Below are 22,643 nucleotides of genomic sequence, written 5' to 3'. Positions count from 1 at the left end.
TTCTTATCCGATGTCAACGACCACATTTAAAGAGGAAGAAGCGAAGATCTGGGCTCGATTGTTGCTTCTGGTTCTTTTGTTCGCCGCGAGACTTTTCTCACCCGAGTCTCCGTCCACAGAACTGATGTTTGTCAGCCTGATAATGGCTTCGTTTCCTCTCGGTAACTCAGTCAGGATCACACACACTTTGTAAGACACGTCTGTGAAGGGAGTTGTTGCTTATTTGTGTGACTCGGCAGGACGACGCTTGTTTCTATCATTTTAAATCACTTATATCTTGTCCGCCATCCTTTGAATGAAAGAAATTGATATGAAAAATCAAATCTCAAGTTTCTTTAGGTCACATTATGGTAGTAAATAGCTTTGTTATCATTCAAATCACACTTTTCCTCTTGCTGATACTGATACTGTCTTATTTATCGCTCAAAATTATTGAACGGTTCTAATCCGATTGACGTCAGGAATCATTTTGATTGTCAAGATTATTTTTATCTGTGTCACATGGGTTTACTCCGGACACTCCGGTTTCCTCCCACAGTCCAAAAACATACAGAGGTTGATTGAGAACTAATAGAAATTGTCCGTAGGTATGAGTGTGTGTTTGAATGGTTGTCTGTCTTTGTGTGTCCTGAGACAGACTGGCGTCCTGTCCAGGGTGTCCCCTGCATCTCGCCCTATGATACTGGGATAGACTCCAGTCTACCTGTGACCCCATTAAGGAATAAAGCGGAAGAAAATGAATGATTCCTTTTATATATGTAGCAGAAAAGAATGGGATATTCTGGACTAAATGTGTTTATTTTCAACTTTTCACATTTTACATCAGGAAAAAAAAGGCAGATCAGAGATCAGAGAAAGTCTGACCAGAGACCTGAAACATCGTGGATCAGTTCAAGACCAAGTGTCACGAGTCGTTGAGTCACTCGTCAAACACACGTTAATTCAGTCGTGAACTTTACCTAAAGTGACTCAAGGATCATAAACTGGTCGGTCGTGTTCTCTTCGTTGTGTATTTATTTTGAGAGGGAGTTTGTGCGTTTGTGTGCGTCTCTTCGTAGACGATCTCCTTCAAACATGTGTCCGTGTGTCTCCGCAGGGGTCCTCATGCTCCTCCCACCGGGTCGGTCTGAGCCCACCGGAGCCGGCGTCACTCGCCCGGGTTGAACTGCAGCGCCCGTCGTAGCCGCCGCCACCCGAGGGGCCCCGGAGCCCTGCTAGCAGTGTTTCCGCCACTCAAAGATGAACAAACTGCACTTTAACAACAACAGAGCCATGCAGGATCGCCGCTGTGTCTGTGTCTTTCTGCCCAACGACGACACCCTCAACGTCATTGTCAATGTGAGACCATGCTTTTACTTTGAAAAACCATCGTGCAACAGTGATGGTTGCAAAAGCTTTTAGCAGCTAGTATGCTTTTAGCAGCTAGCATGCTTTAGCAACGTCTCCTTCGCTAGCTATGATCGTGGGAAGAAATATTTTGCTCTTTGGTTAGCAAAAGTGACAAAACGCATAATGTATTTGTGACGATAATAACGATAATAATAAACATTGTCAATAGATTTTTAGCAGCTAGCATACTTTAGCAACATTTCCTTCGCTAGCTATGATCGTGGGGAGAAATATTTAGCTCATTGGTTTGCAAACAAGACCAAAGGTGTAACAATACTGTATATTTTGACAATAATAACAAACATAATGATCATTGTCAATAGATTTTAAATTATTCTATTTTTAGCTTTTAGCAGCTAGCAAACATTATCAACGTTACCCTTGCCAGCAGTAATTGTCTGGAGAATTGTTTAGCTCTTTGGTTAGCAAATAAGACCAAAGGTGTAACAATTATTTTAGACAATAATACATTTATAACAATAATAATAAACATTGTCGATAGATTTTAGGTGATATATATATTTTTTTGCTTTTAGCAGCTAGCATACCTTAGCAATATTACCTTTGCTTGCTATAATTATTATTTCATCATGTTTTTACTTTTTTCATTTAAGCTACCGTCGTTACAATTATTATTTTTTTTCTATAGAACATTTATATAAATAAAATTCAAGCTACCGTTTGCAAGCTTTTATAGAGATTGTAGTTGGTTTTGCACCTTCGATCGCTTTAATGTCGGAGTTATATTGACAGACCGGGAGATAAATACAGTAAAAATAAAACAGATAGTTTTTATTTCCCCAAATTTGACTAGTTAAAATGTTTGTTTTTTGAGTAAACTTGACTGAAACTCGCGTCTTGACGGGTCAAGAGTATTTTCTTCAGAGAAAATAAGATATTATTTTCAAAATAAAACAACTTTAAGACGTGTATAGTCAATTGTATTTACAAAAATTGTATGAATTATGTTTTTCTTTTGACTTCGGTACAGCGATTGTCGTCAACTCTTTTCCCCAGTTTGTATTATTGATCCGGAGTACTGATCCGACTGTGTTCCTCAGGTGAAGACCATGTGCCAGGAGCTGTTGGTCCAGGTGTGTGACCTGCTGAGGCTGAAGGACTGTCACCTGTTTGGACTCAGTGTCATCCAGAGTAAGACTTTCTTGCGAACATGTGCTGACAAAAAGAGAAGCCAAGTCTGGGAACCAGGAATGGCTGCTACACGTTGCATGTCTCACCTACCTGTCACCGCGGTGACGGACGGGCCGGCGCCGTGACTGGCTCTATTGTGCAGGGTTTTTATTGGAGGGTGTCGGGCCGGTGGGGGGGTCCTGGTATGGAATGAGTCACCGCGTCAGACGGCAACAGTCGCGGGAGGAGGGTCGCTGTGTTTCGCAGACAGCTGGGCAGAACACGGGCCAATGGCGACCCGGCGGGTCAGCGGAGCCGGAGCCAATGGGTCTGATTGTGGGAAATTCCTGAAGTGCTTGTCTGAACAGCGTGAAATCCCCAAGGCAAACACAGGCCACCCACCCCTGGTGTGTGACCCCACGTCCCCCTAACTGGTGTGGACGCGCTCGGACACGCTTCCAGATCACATTAATTCACAGGGTTGGGAGGAATGACTGGTTAGAAGTACTTATAATACTTATATTCAGGGGAAGAAATCAGTGTTTAAACTTGTATATACATTTATTATGTTAAAGTGTTGGTTTAATACATTGAAAACAATACATTTGTATGAGAACCTATAATTCTCAATGACATAGAACCATCAAAATACAAGTAGAAAGATCATTTTCTGTGATTAAATAAGGGCTGTAAAATAATCTCACGATATGATTCGATAATAACTTTATAAACTATTAAGGTGTCACTAAATTATAGTGACAATATGTGATTGTTGGTGGTTGAATCAATAGAACTGAAAGACAAAATATGTCCAAACAGTTAACTGTATCCTCTTGTCCTCAGTCATCTCTGGTGTCTAGGGAGATTTCATGGTTGTTTTAGCTGCGTGGGTCCTAAACACTGCTGGCACCTGGTGGCCAGAGCATTAATTGCAGCACCAAGATAGAAGACAAAGATACTTTATTCATCTCCTTAGAGAAATTCACGGTTCAGCAGCTCCAGAATATGTTACAAAGAGATAGAACACAGAGGCATGCAAGTTATGTACAGTAAACGCTGTATTTGCATGTTCATTTCAAATTAAAAAGTCAATTTAATTTAATTTTACACCAACTTACTTGAAACATAAACCACAAAAATTAAAATGTATATTAAAAAAATGCGTTTTGAAATAAAAACAAAGTAAATCAAGTATCGATACAGTATCATTAAACATCTGTATATATCATTGTATCGTTTGAAAGTGTTTTCTATCCAAATCCTGCATCTAACATGAAATAATGAAAGGTAAAAAACATAGATTTAGAATAATTTTTGTAGACTTTGCCTCAATCTTTAGGGTTTAAAATATATTGATTGTATTTTCAAATATTTACTATTATTAGCTAAACTGACGACACTCCAATAACATAATTAATTAAATGTTTAAGACATAACCTGACACGATGTGAGACAATGGCAGTATTTTTTATTCAACTAAATTAATCAACCTTTTTATCACGTTTAAAACGTGTTACAGTTTTCTGCCCCTGCTGGCTGACAGTGGTAATGCAAAGATAATATATTATGTTGCTCAGAGAAATGATGTCACATGACATGTTTACCTGCTGAGGTATAAGCGATGATACAACTTTGTTGGACAGTTGCTGTTGAATTCAGGTCTTGAAGTAAAAATCTTGACTCATAAATGTTGGAGTCTCTTTTAAAACATGACCCACTTTCATGTCCCTCCACAAATATTCATAAATGAGAGGCTGTCACAGTCTGTGGATCTGCTTGGATCCAAGATGGATTCTTAAATGACCTCCTTCTTCAATAATGTACCTGCAGAGTTGATGACATCTTCATACAGAACCAGAAAATTCCTGCCGCACGTTCATGGGTTCGATGCCTCAACACCAGCAGTTCCACGACTCGTGGAAGCGTCTCTTTATGACTCGTGACGAGTGTCTGCAACATGAGGTTCAGTGTCTAAGACTCGGTCTCTGCTTCTCCTCAGACAACGAGCACATCTACATGGAGCTGGACCAGAAGCTGTCCAAGTACTGCCCCAAAGAATGGAAGAGAGAAGCCAGCAAGGTGGGAACGAAAGTGACTCAGATATTGTTCTGGTCCAGAAATAGAACGTCATTGTTTTATTAACTGACATGACAACCGATCAGAATCAGTGCTATTGGAACATTAATGTTGAATATCTATTCAAATGTGTTTTTAATTGCTGAGTTCAATATTGTCTGTATCAAAAGGTTGAATGATTCGTTTTTAAATATTTTAATACGTATAAAAAAATATCTTCAAAAATGGCCATTATTAAAAATAAATTTCCTAAATTCAATATAATTTAGTTTGTAGTCTTTTAAATTCAATATTTAAATGTTTGTATAATAGAGTCACCAGACAAAACCAACAGAGCACCGAGCGACTGGATCATGTGCTGCTACGATGACACATGATCGTCTTCCTGTCGTATGATTGGCTGAATGGTCGATCCAGTAGCTCGGTGCTCTGTTGGTTTTGTCTGGAAACACTATTATACCATAATATATATTGAATTTACATTTTCAAAAGTTGAAACTTTGTTTTGTTTTTTATTCAAATGTGTTTTTAATAGCTTAATTCAATATTTTCTATATCGAAAGGTTGAATTATTAGTTATTATAATATTTTATTACATATAAAATATCTTCAAAATGAATGAATTTCATTACACGTAGAGTTTTATTTTATAATTGCCATAATTCAAAAAAATACATTTTCTATATTAAATATTATTTAGTTAGTATTCTTTTAAATTCAATACATAAATGTTGATATAATACAGTCACCAGACAAAACCAACAGAGCACCGAGCGACTGGATCATGTGCTGCTACGATGACACATGATCGTATTCCTGTCGTATGATTGGCTGAATGTTCGATCCAGTAGCTCGGTGCTCTGTTGGTTTTGTCTGGAGACACTTTTATACCATAATATATATTGAATTTAAAAGACTATGAATTCAAAAATATTGAATTTAGAAAATAAATCTGTAAGTATCTGGAATTAGAATATTAAACTCTGTGTAAAAAAAAAAAAAAAGAGTTGTTAATTTCCAAAATATTAAAAAATAATATTTCAATTAGAAATGGCTGCCAAAATTTTAATAAAGAAGTGATTGAATTAAATTATTGAAAATAAATTCAATGCTTGACTGTTGTGTTATCTCGGGGTCAAAGTGACCCAAAGGCCTGAGAAACACATTTCAATCAAGACATTTTCAAGAAATATATAATTCAGTTATATCAGTATCCTGAAGGTGTGATGTACTTCCACACAACACACTAAGTACACACTAGAGTGTTTATACTGTGTGTACTGAACATGATTTTGAATGAGACTTCGATGTGTTCCAGGGCATCGATCAGTTCGGGCCCCCCATGATCATCCACTTCAGAGCGCAGTACTACGTGGAGAACGGCAGGTTGATCAGGTGAGAAGCTCCTCGTCCTCTGGACCGGACCTGAAGAACTAACTCCTGTGTCGTGCAGCGACCGGACCGCCAGGTACTACTACTACTGGCACCTGAGGAAGCAGGTGCTGCTGTCCCAGTGCATCCAGAGGGAGGAGGCCTACTTCCTGCTGGCCGCCTTCGCCCTGCAGGCCGACCTCGGCAACTTCAAGAGGAACAAGCACTTCGGGAAATACTTTGAACCTGAAGCGTACTTCCCGTCCTGGGTGAGTGTTTGATAGTAATACTTTGAACCTGAAGCGTACTTCCTGTCCTGGGTGAGTGTTTGATAGTAATACTTTGAACCTGAAGCGTACTTCCCGTCCTGGGTGAGTGTTTGATAGTAATACTTTGAACCTGAAGCGTACTTCCTGTCCTGGGTGAGTGTTTGATAGTAATACTTTGAACCTGAAGCGTACTTCCCGTCCTGGGTGAGTGTTTGATAGTAATACTTTGAACCTGAAGCGTACTTCCCGTCCTGGGTGAGTGTTTGATAGTAATACTTTGAACCTGAAGCGTACTTCCCGTCCTGGGTGAGTGTTTGATAGTAATACTTTGAACCTGAAGCGTACTTCCCGTCCTGGGTGAGTGTTTGATAGTAATACTTTGAACCTGAAGCGTACTTCCCGTCCTGGGTGAGTGTTTGATAGTAATACTTTGAACCTGAAGCGTACTTCCCATCCTGGGTGAGTGTTTGATAGTAATACTTTGAACCTGAAGCGTACTTCCCATCCTGGGTGAGTGTTTGATAGTAATACTTTGAACCTGAAGCGTACTTCCCGTCCTGGGTGAGTGTTTGATAGTAATACTTTGAACCTGAATCGTACTTCCCATCCTGGGTGAGTGTTTGATAGTAATACTTTGAACCTGAAGCGTACTTCCCGTCCTGGGTGAGTGTTTGATAGTAATACTTTGAACCTGAAGCGTACTTCCCGTCCTGGGTGAGTGTTTGATAGTAATACTTTGAACCTGAAGCGTACTTCCCGTCCTGGGTGAGTGTTTGATAGTAATACTTCGAACCTGAAGTGTACTTCCCGTCCTGGGTGAGTGTTTGATAGTAATACTTCGAACCTGAAGCGTACTTCCCGTCCTGGGTGAGTGTTTGATAGTAATACTTTGAACCTGAAGCGTACTTTCCGTCCTGGGTGAGTGTTTGATAGTAATACTTTGAACCTGAAGCATACTTTCCATCCTGGGTGAGTGTTTGATAGTAATACTTTGAACCTGAAGCGTACTTCCCGTCCTGGGTGAGTGTTTGATAGTAATACTTTGAACCTGAAGCGTACTTCCCGTCCTGGGTGAGTGTTTGATAGTAATACTTGGAACCTGAAGCATACTTCCCGTCCTGGGTGAGTGTTTGATAGTAATACTTTGAACCTGAAGCGTACTTCCCATCCTGGGTGAGTGTTTGATAGTAATACTTTGAACCTGAAGCGTACTTCCCGTCCTGGGTGAGTGTTTGATAGTAATACTTTGAACCTGAAGCGTACTTCCCGTCCTGGGTGAGTGTTTGATAGTAATACTTTGAACCTGAAGCGTACTTCCCATCCTGGGTGAGTGTTTGATAGTAATACTTTGAACCTGAAGCGTACTTCCCGTCCTGGGTGAGTGTTTGATAGTAATACTTTGAACCTGAAGCGTACTTCCCGTCCTGGGTGAGTGTTTGATAGTAATACTTTGAACCTGAAGCGTACTTCCCATCCTGGGTGAGTGTTTGATAGTAATACTTTGAACCTGAAGCGTACTTCCCGTCCTGGGTGAGTGTTTGATAGTAATACTTTGAACCTGAAGCGTACTTCCCGTCCTGGGTGAGTGTTTGATAGTAATACTTTGAACCGGAAGCGTACTTCCCGTCCTGGGTGAGTGTTTGATAGTAATACTTGGAACCTGAAGCGTACTTCCCGTCCTGGGTGAGTGTTTGATAGTAATACTTTGAACCTGAAGCGTACTTCCCATCCTGGGTGAGTGTTTGATAGTAATACTTTGAACCTGAAGCATACTTCCCGTCCTGGGTGAGTGTTTGATAGTAATACTTTGAACCTGAAGCGTACTTCCCGTCCTGGGTGAGTGTTTGATAGTAATACTTTGAACCTGAAGCGTACTTCCCGTCCTGGGTGAGTGTTTGATAGTAATACTTGGAACCTGAAGCGTACTTCCCGTCCTGGGTGAGTGTTTGATAGTAATACTTTGAACCTGAAGCGTACTTCCCATCCTGGGTGAGTGTTTGATAGTAATACTTTGAACCTGAAGCGTACTTCCCGTCCTGGGTGAGTGTTTGATAGTAATACTTTGAACCTGAAGCGTACTTCCCGTCCTGGGTGAGTGTTTGATAGTAATACTTTGAACCTGAAGCGTACTTCCTATACCTTTTTAATTGAAATGTTATCTTTGTTTTTTAAACATACCATTATTTTTTTTTAATAATTTTATATATAATAGATATTGAGAGCTTGAATTTGTTATTTGATTTTAATAATTTCATTTAAAAAGTCGATTTTTTTCTAAATGTAAAATAAATTGCACATAAAGTTTTATAAATAAATTAATAAAAAAAATATATCCTAATTCTGTTTGTTTTTCTATTCGTAGCTTTTTAAATTCAATAAAAAATGTTTGTGCAAATCTTTTAATATTTTTTTTGTCACTATTATAACAACATTTTTAATTTAAAATAACATTTATGTTGTAAAATAATGTCATTAAATGATTAAAAAAATAAATGAAAAAAGCCATTTCAATAAAACATTTCAACATTTTAAATGTTAGATCCATCTATTTATTATTGTGGTGACACTATTAGAGTCGATTCATATCATTATGATTCATCTGAGAGATTTTTATCTGATGAATGTCAGTCAAAACCAGAGTAACTGAGCGTTTGTGTTTGTTTGTGTCGTCCTGGTTCAACTTCACTGTTTGACGAGCAGCTTGTGTTTCTTTCTGAGATGAACACTTTGATTCTGGTCTCACATGAAACACACTTGTGTTCATCAGTGGTTAACAGGAATGCTTAGTTCGCTGTGGTCACGAGTGACGCCCTGATCGTCCTGATCGTCCTTCACTTCCTGTGATAAGACCCTCGTCCACTGATCTAAACAGGAAGTGACTGGAGCCTGATTCAAGACCTGATAACATGTTGAAGTTCATTAAACAAGTGTCTAAAGAAGCATCAAGGATTGTTAACATTTGTATCACCTTGTTGTGTTGTTTGAGTCACACTTTGTGTTGTTGTTTGAGTGACTCGTTGTTTGAGTTACTAGTCGTGTTGTTGTTTGAGTCACTCGTCGTGTTGTTGTTTGAGTCACTAGTCGTGTTGTTGTTTGAGTCACTCGTCGTGTTGTTGTTTGAGTCACTCGTCGTGTTGTTGTTTGAGTCACTAGTCGTGTTGTTGTTTGAGTCACTCGTTGTGTTGTTGTTTGAGTTACTCGTTGTGTTGTTGTTTGAGTTACTTGTTGTGTTGTTGTTTGAGTTACTCGTTGTGTTGTTGTTTGAGTTACTCGTTGTGTTGTTGTTTGAGTTACTCGTTGTGTTGTTGTTTGAGTTACTCGTTGTGTTGTTGTTTGAGTCACTAGTCGTGTTGTTGTTTGAGTCACTCGTTGTGTTGTTGTTTGAGTTACTCGTTGTGTTGTTGTTTGAGTTACTCGTTGTGTTGTTGTTTGAGAGTCACTCGTCGTGTTGTTGTTTGAGAGTCACTCGTTGTGTTGTTGTTTGAGTCACTTGTCGTGTTGTTGTTTGAGTCACTCGTAGTGTTGTTGTTTGAGTCACTCGTCGTGTTGTTGTTTGAGTCACTCGTAGTGTTGTTGTTTGAGTTACTTGTCATGTTGTTGTTTGAGTCACTCGTTGTGTTGTTGTTTGAGTCACTCGTAGTGTTGTTGTTTGAGTTACTTGTCATGTTGTTGTTTGAGTTACTTGTCATGTTGTTGTTTGAGTCACTCGTCGTGTTGTTGTTTGAGTCACTCTTAGTGTTGTTGTTTGAGTCACTCGTAGTGTTGTTGTTTGAGTCACTCGTAGTGTTGTTGTTTGAGTCACTCGTAGTGTTGTTGTTTGAGTCACTCGTCGTGTTGTTGTTTGAGTCACTCGTCGTGTTGTTGTTTGAGTCACTCGTCGTGTTGTTGTTTGAGTTACTTGTCGTGTTGTTGTTTGAGTTACTTGTCATGTTGTTGTTTGAGTCACTCGTCGTGTTGTTGTTTGAGTCACTCGTCGTGTTGTTGTTTGAGTCACTCGTAGTGTTGTTGTTTGAGTCACTCGTCGTGCTGTTGTTTGAGTCACTCGTAGTGTTGTTGTTTGAGTCACTCGTAGTGTTGTTGTTTGAGTTACTTGTCATGTTGTTGTTTGAGTCACTCGTCGTGTTGTTGTTTGAGTCACTCGTTGTGTTGTTGTTTGAGTCACTCGTAGTGTTGTTGTTTGAGTCACTCGTAGTGTTGTTGTTTGAGTCACTCGTAGTGTTGTTGTTTGAGTCACTCGTCGTGTTGTTGTTTGAGTTACTCGTAGTGTTGTTGTTTGAGTCACTCGTGGTGTTGTTGTTTGAGTCACTCGTTGTGTTGTTGTTTGAGTCACTCGTAGTGTTGTTGTTTGAGTCACTCGTAGTGTTGTTGTTTGAGTCACTCGTAGTGTTGTTGTTTGAGTCACTCGTAGTGTTGTTGTTTGAGTCACTCGTCGTGTTGTTGTTTGAGTCACTCGTAGTGTTGTTGTTTGAGTTACTTGTCATGTTGTTGTTTGAGTCACTCGTCGTGTTGTTGTTTGAGTCACTCGTTGTGTTGTTGTTTGAGTCACTCGTAGTGTTGTTGTTTGAGTTACTTGTCATGTTGTTGTTTGAGTCACTCGTTGTGTTGTTGTTTGAGTCACTCGTAGAGTTGTTGTTTGAGTCACTCGTAGTGTTGTTGTTTGAGTTACTTGTCATGTTGTTGTTTGAGTTACTTGTCATGTTGTTGTTTGAGTTACTTGTCATGTTGTTGTTTGAGTCACTCGTCGTGTTGTTGTTTGAGTTACTTGTCGTGTTGTTGTTTGAGTTACTTGTCATGTTGTTGTTTGAGTCACTCGTTGTGTTGTTGTTTGAGTCACTCGTAGTGTTGTTGTTTGAGTCACTCGTCGTGTTGTTGTTTGAGTCACTCTTAGTGTTGTTGTATGAGTCACTCGTCGTGTTGTTGTTTGAGTCACTCTTAGTGTTGTTGTATGAGTCACTCGTCGTGTTGTTGTTTGAGTCACTCGTAGTGTTGTTGTTTGAGTCACTCGTAGTGTTGTTGTATGAGTCACTCGTCGTGTTGTTGTTTGAGTCACTCGTAGTGTTGTTGTTTGAGTCACTCGTAGTGTTGTTGTTTGAGTTACTCGTCGTGTTGTTGTTTGAGTCACTCGTAGTGTTGTTGTTTGAGTCACTCGTAGTGTTGTTGTTTGAGTCACTCGTAGTGTTGTTGTTTGAGTCACTCGTAGTGTTGTTGTTTGAGTCACTCGTTGTGTTGTTGTTTGAGTCACTTGTGGTGTTGTTGTTTGAGTCACTCGTTGTGTTGTTGTTTGAGTCACTCGTGGTGTTGTTGTTTGAGTCACTCGTTGTGTTGTTGTTTGAGTCACTCGTAGTGTTGTTGTTTGAGTCACTCGTAGTGTTGTTGTTTGAGTCACTCGTCGTGTTTGTTTTTGTTTGAGTCACTCGTCGTGTTGTTGTTTGAGTCACTCGTCGTGTTATTGTTTGAGTCACTCGTCGTGTTGTTGTTTGAGTCACTCGTCGTGTTGTTGTTTGAGTCACTCGTCGTGTTGTTGTTTGAGTCACTCGTTGTGTTATTGTTTGAGTCACTCGTCGTGTTGTTGTTTGAGTCACATGTCGTGTTGTTGTTTGAGTCACTCGTCGTGTTGTTGTTTGAGTCACTCGTCGTGTTGTTGTTTGAGTCACTCGTCGTGTTGTTGTTTGAGTCACTCGTCGTGTTGTTGTTTGAGTCACTCGTCGTGTTGTTGTTTGAGTCACTAGTCGTGTTGTTGTTTGAGTCACTAGTCGTGTTGTTGTTTGAGTCACTCGCCGTGTTGTTGTTTGAGTCACTCGTCGTGTTGTTGTTTGAGTCACTCGTCGTGTTATTGTTTGAGTCACTCGTCGTGTTGTTGTTTGAGTCACTCGTCGTGTTGTTGTTTGAGTCATTCGTCGTGTTGTTGTTTGAGTCACTCGTAGTGTTGTTGTTTGAGTCACTCGTCGTGTTGTTGTTTGAGTCACTCGTCGTGTTGTTGTTTGAGTCACATGTCGTGTTGTTTGAGTCACTCGTCGTGTTGTTGTTTGAGTCACTCGTAGTGTTGTTGTTTGAGTCACTCGTTGTGTTGTTGTTTGAGTCACTCGTCGTGTTGTTGTTTGAGTCACTCGTCGTGTTGTTGTTTGAGTCACTCGTAGTGTTGTTGTTTGAGTCACTCGTTGTGTTGTTGTTTGAGTCACTCGTAGTGTTGTTGTTTGAGTCACTCGTCGTGTTGTTGTTTGAGTCACTCGTCGTGTTATTGTTTGAGTCACTCGTCGTGTTTGTTTTTGTTTGAGTCACTCGTCGTGTTGTTGTTTGAGTCACTCGTCGTGTTTGTTTTTGTTTGAGTCACTCGTCGTGTTTGTTTTTGTTTGAGTCACTCGTCGTGTTATTGTTTGAGTCACTCGTCGTGTTGTTGTTTGAGTCACTTGTTGTTTGAGTAACTCGTTGTTTGAGTCACTTGTTGTGTTGTTGTCTGAGTCACTCGTTGTGTTGTTGTTTGAGTCACTTGTTGTGTTGTTGTTTGAGTCACTCGTCGTGTTGTTGTTTGAGTCACTTGTTGTGTTGTTGTCTGAGTCACTCGTTGTGTTGTTGTTTGAGTCACTGGTGTTGTTGTAACTCATGGTTTCTGGTCCTCAGGTCATCACGAAGCGCGGCCGCGACTACATCCTGCGTCACATCCCTAACATGCACAAGGACCAGTTCGCTCTGACGGCGTCTGAAGCTCACCTCAAGTACATCAAAGAGTGCGCGCAGCTTGATGATGTCACCGTTCACTACTACAGACTCTACAAGGTGAGACGTGGTCATGTGACTGTCATGTGACCTACATCGCTGTGGTCAATTCTTGTATGATCCGGATGAGAACACAAACAAACGCACAATAGTATTTATCTATGATTGTTTTAAATTATTATACAAATAATATTTATATAATTAAAAATTAAACTTGTGTTTTGACATGTTTTTTGTATTTAAATAATAACAATAATGATGATAATTCAACACAAGGACATTATTAAAACTCACGTCACTTTTCACAGTTGTTTTTAATCCAAGAGAAGTTCAAAGTTAATTTTAAAGAAACTACAAAAACATGAAAACTGTAAAACAAGCGTTACGGAGGATAAGTTTGTTTAAAAATGTGTGTTTTGAGCCGAGTTTTAATAACGGTCTGTGTGTTAAGGTTTCGAAAGACTTTCGGGCAGATTGTTACAAAACTATATGTTTATATAAATGAAAATAACCTTCCATAGAAACACACAAGAGCAAGAGTTAAAATAATAAGATAATAATTAAAATGAAATAATAGTAATTACACTTTCATTCTTTTTGATTTGGAAACGGAACTAATATACAGTTTGTGTTTCTTTGTGTCGTCAACTTTCTTTCCCTCCAGGACAAGAAGGAAGTGGAAGCGTCTCTAACGTTAGGTCTGACTCTGCGTGGCATCCAGATATTCCAGGTACTTCCTCCCTAACTCCTCAGGTGTGAACTCAAGTTGATCTGGTGTCCATGTGTCGTGTGCAGAACGTCGGGTCCGTTCGACAACTTCTCTACGACTTTCCGTGGACCAACGTGGGGAAGCTGGTGTTCGTGGTGAGTGTTGATCGTCTCTCCAGTGTCTCACGACAAACTGTCTTCTTCCCACACATGGATGTGATTTGATGATTCATGAGACGCGGGAGGAGTCGTCGCCGTGGAGACGGGAAATACTTTTCAAAAACAGCAAATTACACCACATTTAAAATAGAGGAGGACGACAAGAAAGGGTTATTTATGCAGAAATGACTCGAAGCGAGGAGGGTCTTTGGTTCAAATCTCAATGACTTGAGTCGAGGAGGGTCTTTGGTTAAAATCCCAATGACTTGAGGAGGGTCATTGGTTCAAATCCCAATGACTTGAGTCGAGGAGGGTCTTTGGTTCAAATCCCAATGACTTGAGGCGAGGAGGGTCTTTGGTTCAAATCCCAATGACTTGAGGCGAGGAGGGTCATTGGTTCAAATCCCAATGACTTGAGGCGAGGAGGATCATTGGTTCAAATCCCAATGACTTGAGGCGAGGAGTGTCATCGGTTCAAATCTCAATGACTTGAGTCGAGGAGGGTCTTTGGTTCAAATCCCAATGACTTGAGGCGAGGAGGGTCTTTGGTTCAAATCCCAATGACTTGAGGCGAGGAGGGTCATTGGTTCAAATCCCAATGACTTGAGGCGAGGAGGATCATTGGTTCAAATCCCAATGACTTGAGCCGAGGAGGGTCATTGGTTCAAATCCCAATGACTTGAGGCGAGGAGGATCATTGGTTCAAATCCCAATGACTTGAGGCGAGGAGTGTCATCGGTTCAAATCCCAATGACTTGAGGAGGGTCATCGGTTCAAATCCCAATGACCTGAGGCGAGGAGGGTCATCGGTTCAAATCCTAATGACTTGAGGCGAGGAGGGTCATCAGTTCAAATCCCAATGACTTGAGGCGAGGAGGGTCATCGGTTCAAATCCTAATGACTTGAGGCGAGGAGGGTCATCAGTTCAAATCCCAATGACTTGAGGCGAGGAGGGTCATCAGTTCAAATCCCAATGACTTGAGGCGAGGAGGGTCATCGGTTCAAATCCTAATGACTTGAGGCGAGGAGGGTCATCAGTTCAAATCCCAATGACTTGAGGCGAGGAGGGTCTTTGGTTCAAATCCCAATGACTTGAGACGAGGAGGGTCTTTGGTTCAAATCCCAATGACTTGAGGCGAGGAGGGTCTTTGGTTCAAATCCCAATGACTTGAGGCGAGGAGGGTCTTTGGTTAAAATCCCAATGACTTGAGGCGAGGAGGGTCTTTGGTTCAAATCCCAATGACTTGAGGAGGGTCATAGGTTCAAATCCTAATGATGTTAAGGATTGTTAGCGAACCATAAGTGAGATCAGTAAGAGTTTCTTTGGATAAAAGCATCGGATGAAACGACAACAGACGGGAACAGAAAAGGTGCATCAGAAACACAACAACGACACAATAACACAACATCATAGACAAAAACTTAAATGTAGGAACTGAACTTAAAGTCAATATAAAAGAGACGTTAAGTGAATGTAAACAGGAAGACAAAGTTAAGAAGAATTATAGTTGGAAAAAAACAACACTTTTTTTGGACTAAAAAAATATATTTTCTGTAAACAACCCACGAGACTAACGCACACTCGCAGAGGAATGTTTTCCTTCCCTCAGTCAAATCCCTGATCCGCCCTCTTGGAACCATGTTTTTTCGCCGGCTCGTGTGCGTCCACACTTTATATAGAGCTGAAGTTGACTTGCCCTAATTTGACCGTTTAATCTCTTCTTTATTTTTCGGTGGTGCCTCGAAAGAAAATCCCCTTAAATCTCTTCCCAGCGTGACGGGAAGCTGCGCTCAGCACTCCACGAACCTTCTGAAGGAGCCGAGCTCACACTCTCGGCTGAACCTTCTTTCATTTGCTCTTCAAGTCAACAGGACGTCAACCGTCCAGATGTTTCTTCATCCGTGTGAAAGTGGTTCTTTTCTCTGGGATCTAAACGCTCTAGACTTCCTGTTTTCCTCCTTCGTCAGCGTCACTCAAAGTGAACCAGGCTTGTGGTTCCAGTGTATTCTTGAAAGTCAAGTCACGCATCCCTCCCTTCTTTTTCTTTCTTTTTTCACTTTCCACCACACCCTCCAGTAGAGAAGGTCACGGCACAGGCTCCTCTCTTCCTTTGTGTTGTTTTTCTTTTTGGCCGACGACTCCATCCAAGTGGAGTCTTCGCTGGAGTCGTGAGATTTTCCAGTCGCTCCACTTGAAACTGAGGGATTTTTGGATCTAAACAAGTCCCTGGTGATCCAGCGAAGGTGGTCCACATGTGTGGCCTCTCGCAGGAAACTTGTCCAGCTGCCACCGCGGACTGGAGATGGACCGAGTGTCTGGCATGAAGGGAGGAAACATCTGGACACTTGGTGTTCATTTAAAAGAATCTCACTTTTAGACAAAATACGTTTCAGACGAGTATTAATGCAGGCTGTTGATTATTCTTAACGTCACTATTATAAAAGTAACAATTAAAATAATATAATATAACAACAACAGCAAAACATACAATAAATATAATACAAATAAATACAACAGCAAAACAAAAAACATAATGAAATAAATATTATGGTAAATAATACGACAACAAAATGAAAAAATTAAATAAGATGATATATAATAAACACAAACCAAATAAAATAAGGATAATAAATACAGCAACAACATAAAAAACATAATAAATAAAGATGATAATAATAATAAATACCTAAAATAGAATAAACAAACAAAAGAAGATAATTGTAAATAAAACAACGAAAGCAAAAAATAATTAAAATAAAGATAATAAATGACAACAGGCAAAAAACTAAATGAAATAAAAATGACAATAATGAATACAAAAGAAAATAAAATAAAATAGAGATATTAGATAATAAAACTACAAATGCATAAAATATAGACAATACAAAATGAAAGAATAACAACAGCAAAAAACTAAATGAAATAGAATAATAATAATAAATACAGAAACAACAGAAAAATATAATAATAATAATAATAATCAATAAATAAAAAGACAAAAGCAAACAAAAATACAAATACAAATACCCTTAAATGTCAACCAGGACAACAACTATTTGTTCTCCACCTTTTTGTAGCTAAATAGTTTAAATGAAACTCTTTTTTTTCTGAAATGCAGCAGAAATCAATATTAACCCTAAAACTTCTGCACTTTTAACAATAAACTTTTTTTTCCTTCAAATGATTGAATTTCCTTTTTTTAAATCAGTTTTTGTTTTTGTTTAACAATACATTTCACCACTGTAGGATTTGTAATGTATTATCTTATCTTTATTACGAGAAATGTTCCCAGTGTCAATAATAATAATAATATTAGTAATTGATGAAGAGTTAACTCAGTATCTGTGACATGTATATACTTGTACATACATTGTATATACTTTTTTGAGTATTGTTTGATTGTTTAAGCGCTTTGTGACCCTGGTCTGGAAAAGCGTTATATAAATAAATATTACTTACTTACTTACATACTTATGTGTTGAGATATATAACAGCATTCAAATTGTATTATTTGCAACAGAACTAACCAGCACTTTAACACATGAATGACAAACACTAAGAAACCTCTAATAGTAAAACTAAAATCCAACAAACATGTGATGGTTCTGGTTCTTCTCTCAGGGGAAGAAGTTCGAGATCCTCCCTGACGGCCTGCCGTCGGCCAGGAAGCTGATCTACTACACGGGCTGTCCGGTGCGTTCTCGCCACCTGCTGCAGCTGCTGAGCAACAGCCACCGCCTCTACATGAACCTGCAGCCGGTGCTCAAGCAAGTGCGCCGCCTGGAGGAGAACGAAGGTACTGACCCGTGCGCTCGCGCCGGCGCCCCCGAGGTTCACGACCCCCCGTGTGTGTGTGTGTGTTCCAGACAAGAAGCAGTACCGCGAGTCGTACATCAGCGACGCCCTGGAGCTGGACATGGATCACCTGGACAAGCGTTCGCGGGCGAGCGGCAGCAGCGCCGGCAGCGCGTCGACGCACAAGCGTCTGTCGCGTCACTCCACCACCAGCCACGGCAGCTCGCACACCTCCGGCATCGAGTCGGACAGCTTCCGGGCCCCGGGGCCGCCCCCCCACCGCCCCCTGCGCACCTGCAGCTCGTCCACCACCAGCCACGGCAGCTCGCACACCTCGGGCATCGAGAGCGGCGGCGGCGGCAAGGAGCGCATCCTGGACGACGACGGTGAGCCTCGGCGCCGCTCGAGCGTCTCTTCTGATCGACGCCTGAACCGTCATCTGTCGCCGCAGAGATCGAGATGCTGGTGGACGACCCCAAGGACTACGAGGAGCTGAGCGAGATGGCTCTGGACCAGGAGCTGTGCATCCACATCACCGAGGACATGCTGACCATGTCGCCGGACCCCGCCATCGGATACTCTGGTACGCGCAGTTGCAGCGGTGCGCCTGCAGAGGGCGCTGCTGTGTAACGTTTCAGTCCCTGTTTCAAAGTTTGTGCTTCATTTCTTTTCCTCACGCTTTCATTTAGAGCTTTTCTTCTCACACTGAGATTCTTTCAACTATTTGCAGTCATGACGAATGAAAAGTGGAAACTTTCACTCAGAAATTACATTTTTATGATAAATTTTGTATGTTAGATATATTTTCATCACCATTTGACACACGATAGTTATAGTTATAATACTGTGGTCTTGCTGTGTATTTTATTGGTACACGGTACTACATATTTAAATCTATGACATCAGAGTCACTTGTCCTTGTTCACTCTGTTACAAACATGTGATTTATTTGTTATTAGTGGTACGTACAGATTACTTACACCCACCTTACTCATGGCGCCAACAAAACGGTGAACTCCCATGATGCCTTTCTACACACTATTACGGTCACTTAATATCCATTTAGTGACAGCTGAGTGGTCGCTACAATACTTCATTTAAATTCTACGTCTATGTTTTTAAGTCAAAAGTGATTGACGGCTGCGATTGGTTGGCTGGGCGGCAAAGCATCACGGTAGCCAGTTGTGTGTGATGGTACCTCACATGTTGAGTCGTAATATGTTGTCGTGACATAAGCCCATAATAAACGAGAGAACATTTGTATTTGTAATAATCGTGTAATAATGAGAATCCTAAACGTTTATTTCCAGTTTAAACAAACGTGGTGTCGTGGAAATCAATGCAAAATCAAATGAACTAAAGACGGCGAAACGATGACACTCAGCGGCTCTGAAGAGGTTTCTTCTGCTCCCTTCAGGTCTGATCGTCAGAGACGTCAGCTCGTCCACGTCCAGCTCCTCGGAGACGGTGGTGAAGATGCGAGGCCAGAGCATCGAGTCGCTCCCACAGGTGGGGTCTCCCTCCCCCGACCCCCGACTCACGGGGTCTTGTTGGTGACCCTCTCTCTCTGCGTCCACAGACGTCGGCGTGCAGGAAGCCTCCGTCGTCCACCGACCGACACAGCCAGTCGCTGGACGACGTGCGCCTCTACCAGAAGGACTGCCTGCAGTGGGCGGAGCTCTGCCAGGACACGGCGCACAGCTACACCTTCGGCTGCGCCCAGGAGCTCAGCGACGGCTGCGGGTACCAGGGTCTGGGCGAGCAGTGCGCCGGCATGCGGGCCGGAGACCAGTTCCCCATCAAGAGGACCAGCAAGTATTTCTCCCTGGACCTGACCACCGACGAGGTGCCCGAGTTCGTGGTGTGAACGGGAGGGCTCGGGGGGGGGGGGGGCGCCCACACTTGACCTTTTGACCCCGTGAAAGGAAGAAAAAAAACGCAAAGGGACGAGTTTTGAAACGTGACGCCGAAGGACAAGAGTCCGGAGCTGAGAAACCAAAGAGTCGACGTCGCGGCTTCAGGGACGACGCGACTGTCGTCGTACCTCAGGTGGACGCGCACCGTAGCCACCTCTCATGTGCCTTCATGCAGTTACACACACTCCAGCCTGGACTCACACTCCAGCCTGGACTCACACTCCAGCCTGGACTCACACTCCAGCCTGGACTCACACTCCAGCCTGGACTCACACTCCAGCCTGGACACACACTCCAGGGCCTGGACACACACTCCAGGGCCTGGACACACACTCCAGCCTGGACACACACTCCAGCCTGGACACACACTCCAGGGCCTGGACACACACTTCTAAGAGCTGAGAGTCAGATCCAGAACACACGCTGTTGTAGTTAAATACAACAATTTGAGTTTCAAAAAAATGAAAAAAAACAAACCATGTCAACCAAGAAAACTAAACTAAAATGTTCTTGTTCGTCGTCCGGGTCGATCCATTCGACTTTTATCTAACTTTACAAAACCTGAAATTGATTTAGAGAAACCGGTTTTTAAATCCAGATTCCTACAGAAAAATGTTTCAAATGATAATATTGAAGGAAAGTGAGGAACAACATAACGTGTGTCGGAGGAAAATGTGAAGATAAAAGTCTTAAATTGACAAAACATATCATTTCATCGATGAAATGTTGAAACACAATCACATTATTATATCAGGTGTGTGACGATAAACTGGTTTCTTATTCATATCGTTTCATTTTTTTAACCTTTTAAATAAATAAACGACAGCTTTGATCACCATAAATCTTTCCTCGACATAAACAAGTCAAAAACTCTCAAACTGAAACTTTAAAAACAACTAAAACGCTCCTGCAGTAACAACAGGAGCATAAATCAGCGAAGGACACGAGTTGAACGAGATTCTTGTCGTTTGTTCCTCGGAGACTCGAGACGCCAGACAGACCTTTTCTTGGATCGAAACTCAGACGAAAATATTCAAAACACACTTTCAAACCAGACGAGGTTCTCTCTGCAGGAGTCTTGACGTCGACAATCAAACAAGATAAGCTCCGTGATGCGTTCAATGACCTTCTTCTCTGACAAACTGGAAAATGTTACCTTTTTTTCTAAACAGCTGTTATTTACTCTCGTTTTCGCGTATACTCTGTCCGCCTTGTTGTACTCGTTTACCCGTTTACTCCTCCCGCAGCCAAGGTCGCGTCAGTATTCCAGTATATGCAACAGTATTACAAGTGTTTTCTTTGGATCACTGAGAATCTGTCGTTTTCCTCTCAGCCCCACGAGCCTCTCCAAGCTTTAAGTCGTACTTCCGTGTAATGAAATACGAGCAGTTTTTTTTTTAAGACGCGAACGTCGTCGTCAAAACTTCCAAAAGAACGAGCAGCCAAAGAGAAAAAAAAACTTCCAGTCGTGATGTAGCTGCTGATTCATTTGACCTTTGACCTTTTGACACGTTTGTATATCGTCGTGGCACCGAGGCATCCGAACAAACTTTTAACGTGTGATCAACCGCTTTCTTACAAGTTGTTTTTTCAAACAAATATTTGTATCTCGTCGTATTTCAGCTGACATAGTGTTTTCCAATGTTGTTGAAGTGTGTCGTGTTGAGGTTCATAGCCATACAACCGTAAAAACAAATAATCGATGAGTTTCTTTTCTTAACTTTACAGCCTTCGTGTCTGTCCATCGTCCTTTCTGTGAAAGGATCGCCCTTTTTTTTTGTTAATGTTTTTTCACCTGTAGTAACAGATTTTGTTAATATGAAGTCTGGCTGTGCCTTCATGGTACCGTCGCCCTCAATATTCAATAAAAAAAAGGTACGTTGTTTTGCCAGATTTTTGCTTGTGTTGTCAATTCATTGTCATCGTGAATCTAAAAATAAGGCCTTATTTGACATTGAAAGTAAGATTTTATGTTAGTTTCGTGTCTCAGTAGTTTTTTTCTATTATTTATTGATTAAATGTAAACAAATAATTGACAGATAAAGACATGGGAAGGTATTGATTGATTGAAAACCATGTATTTTTTTAGGGGGATTTAAGGAAAGTATTTCCTTTTGATGAAAACTTTTTATTTGATGTTAAAATTAACAAGGAAAGGATAAAATTGTCCCAAAACCCACGTAATAGATGTTTTTATATTTTTATTTTGGTTGATTCTTGAGTTGGTCTTCAATTAAAATATTAATTATATTATTTTCCAATTAATAGATACTTTTCTAACATAGTTTGTCCAAAAACACCCATAAATCAGATTGATCTGATGATAAATATGTTATTATTGACGGGAAAAGGAAAATAAAATGTCGGTAAATATATAAATAAGTCTTGGTATATAAATAAAAAGTTTGTCAACAGCGACGCCTCCAAAATTGAGTTTCTACTGACCTCTGGTGGAAATTTAAACTTTCTACTTTATTTTAAATTCAAGTTTGATTTTGTTTGTCAACATCCGCAACCTGAGCGGCTCATGAATGTGACGTCATCAATAAGTTGCACTTCGTAGCGCGACACAAAACTACTGCAGGTACGTTTTTAACTTTATATAACTTTAAATAGTTTGTTTTTTTAATCATAGTTAGACATGCTTCATGTTTGAAGAGCAGCCTTTTGTCTCGGAATATAAACGTGATATAAACTAAAGTGTATAAACAACATATCAAGCTATGCTAGCTCTTAGCTAATTAGCTAAAGTGCGCTACAAGCTAACGTTATGGTTTTTAATGGAAATAATTGTTTTCTATATAAACGTTCAGAATTATTGTGCTTCAATTGAAAGCAAAGTAAACTAGACTTTTTAAAATGTTAAGGTTATTTCTTTGTTTATAATCGGTTTATTAAAAGAGGTCAAATGTTACAGATTAATTTATTTCTATTGTGTATTATCAGACCAGCCTTATAAAGACTATTCCATTGATTAAGTATCATTTTCCTGTAATAAATACAAAGTTTATTTAGTTATGGATTATTAAAACTGCTGAAAATGCACTCATTTCTGGTCAAAATCGAAAATAAACGTTTTGTTTAATCCATCGTTTCAAATCTCATACTTTGCTT

At 40.6% G+C, this 22,643-nt stretch overlaps 1 protein-coding gene across 1 annotated transcript; it reads left to right on the top strand.

Annotated features, from left to right (window-relative positions):
• Positions 1-1,096: 1,096 nt before the first annotated feature.
• Positions 1,097-21,422, top strand: frmd6 (FERM domain containing 6; the record flags this gene model as incomplete). The annotated part of the gene is given in 13 exon segments (XM_087779747.1): positions 1,097-1,338; positions 2,451-2,541; positions 4,520-4,599; positions 5,915-5,991; positions 6,050-6,236; positions 12,855-13,010; positions 13,615-13,680; positions 13,746-13,814; positions 17,440-17,614; positions 17,685-17,999; positions 18,065-18,196; positions 19,031-19,122; positions 19,193-21,422. Coding segments are annotated over 13 exon segments (1,827 nt in total). The 3' UTR covers positions 19,481-21,422.
• Between the last annotated feature and the right edge of the window lie 1,221 nt (positions 21,423-22,643).

The sequence above is a fragment of the Callionymus lyra genome, chromosome 18 (assembly GCF_982586985.1).
Source record: "Callionymus lyra chromosome 18, fCalLyr1.hap1.1, whole genome shotgun sequence".
NCBI lineage: Eukaryota > Metazoa > Chordata > Actinopteri > Syngnathiformes > Callionymidae > Callionymus > Callionymus lyra.
This window is presented reverse-complemented; position numbering and strand designations above follow the sequence as displayed.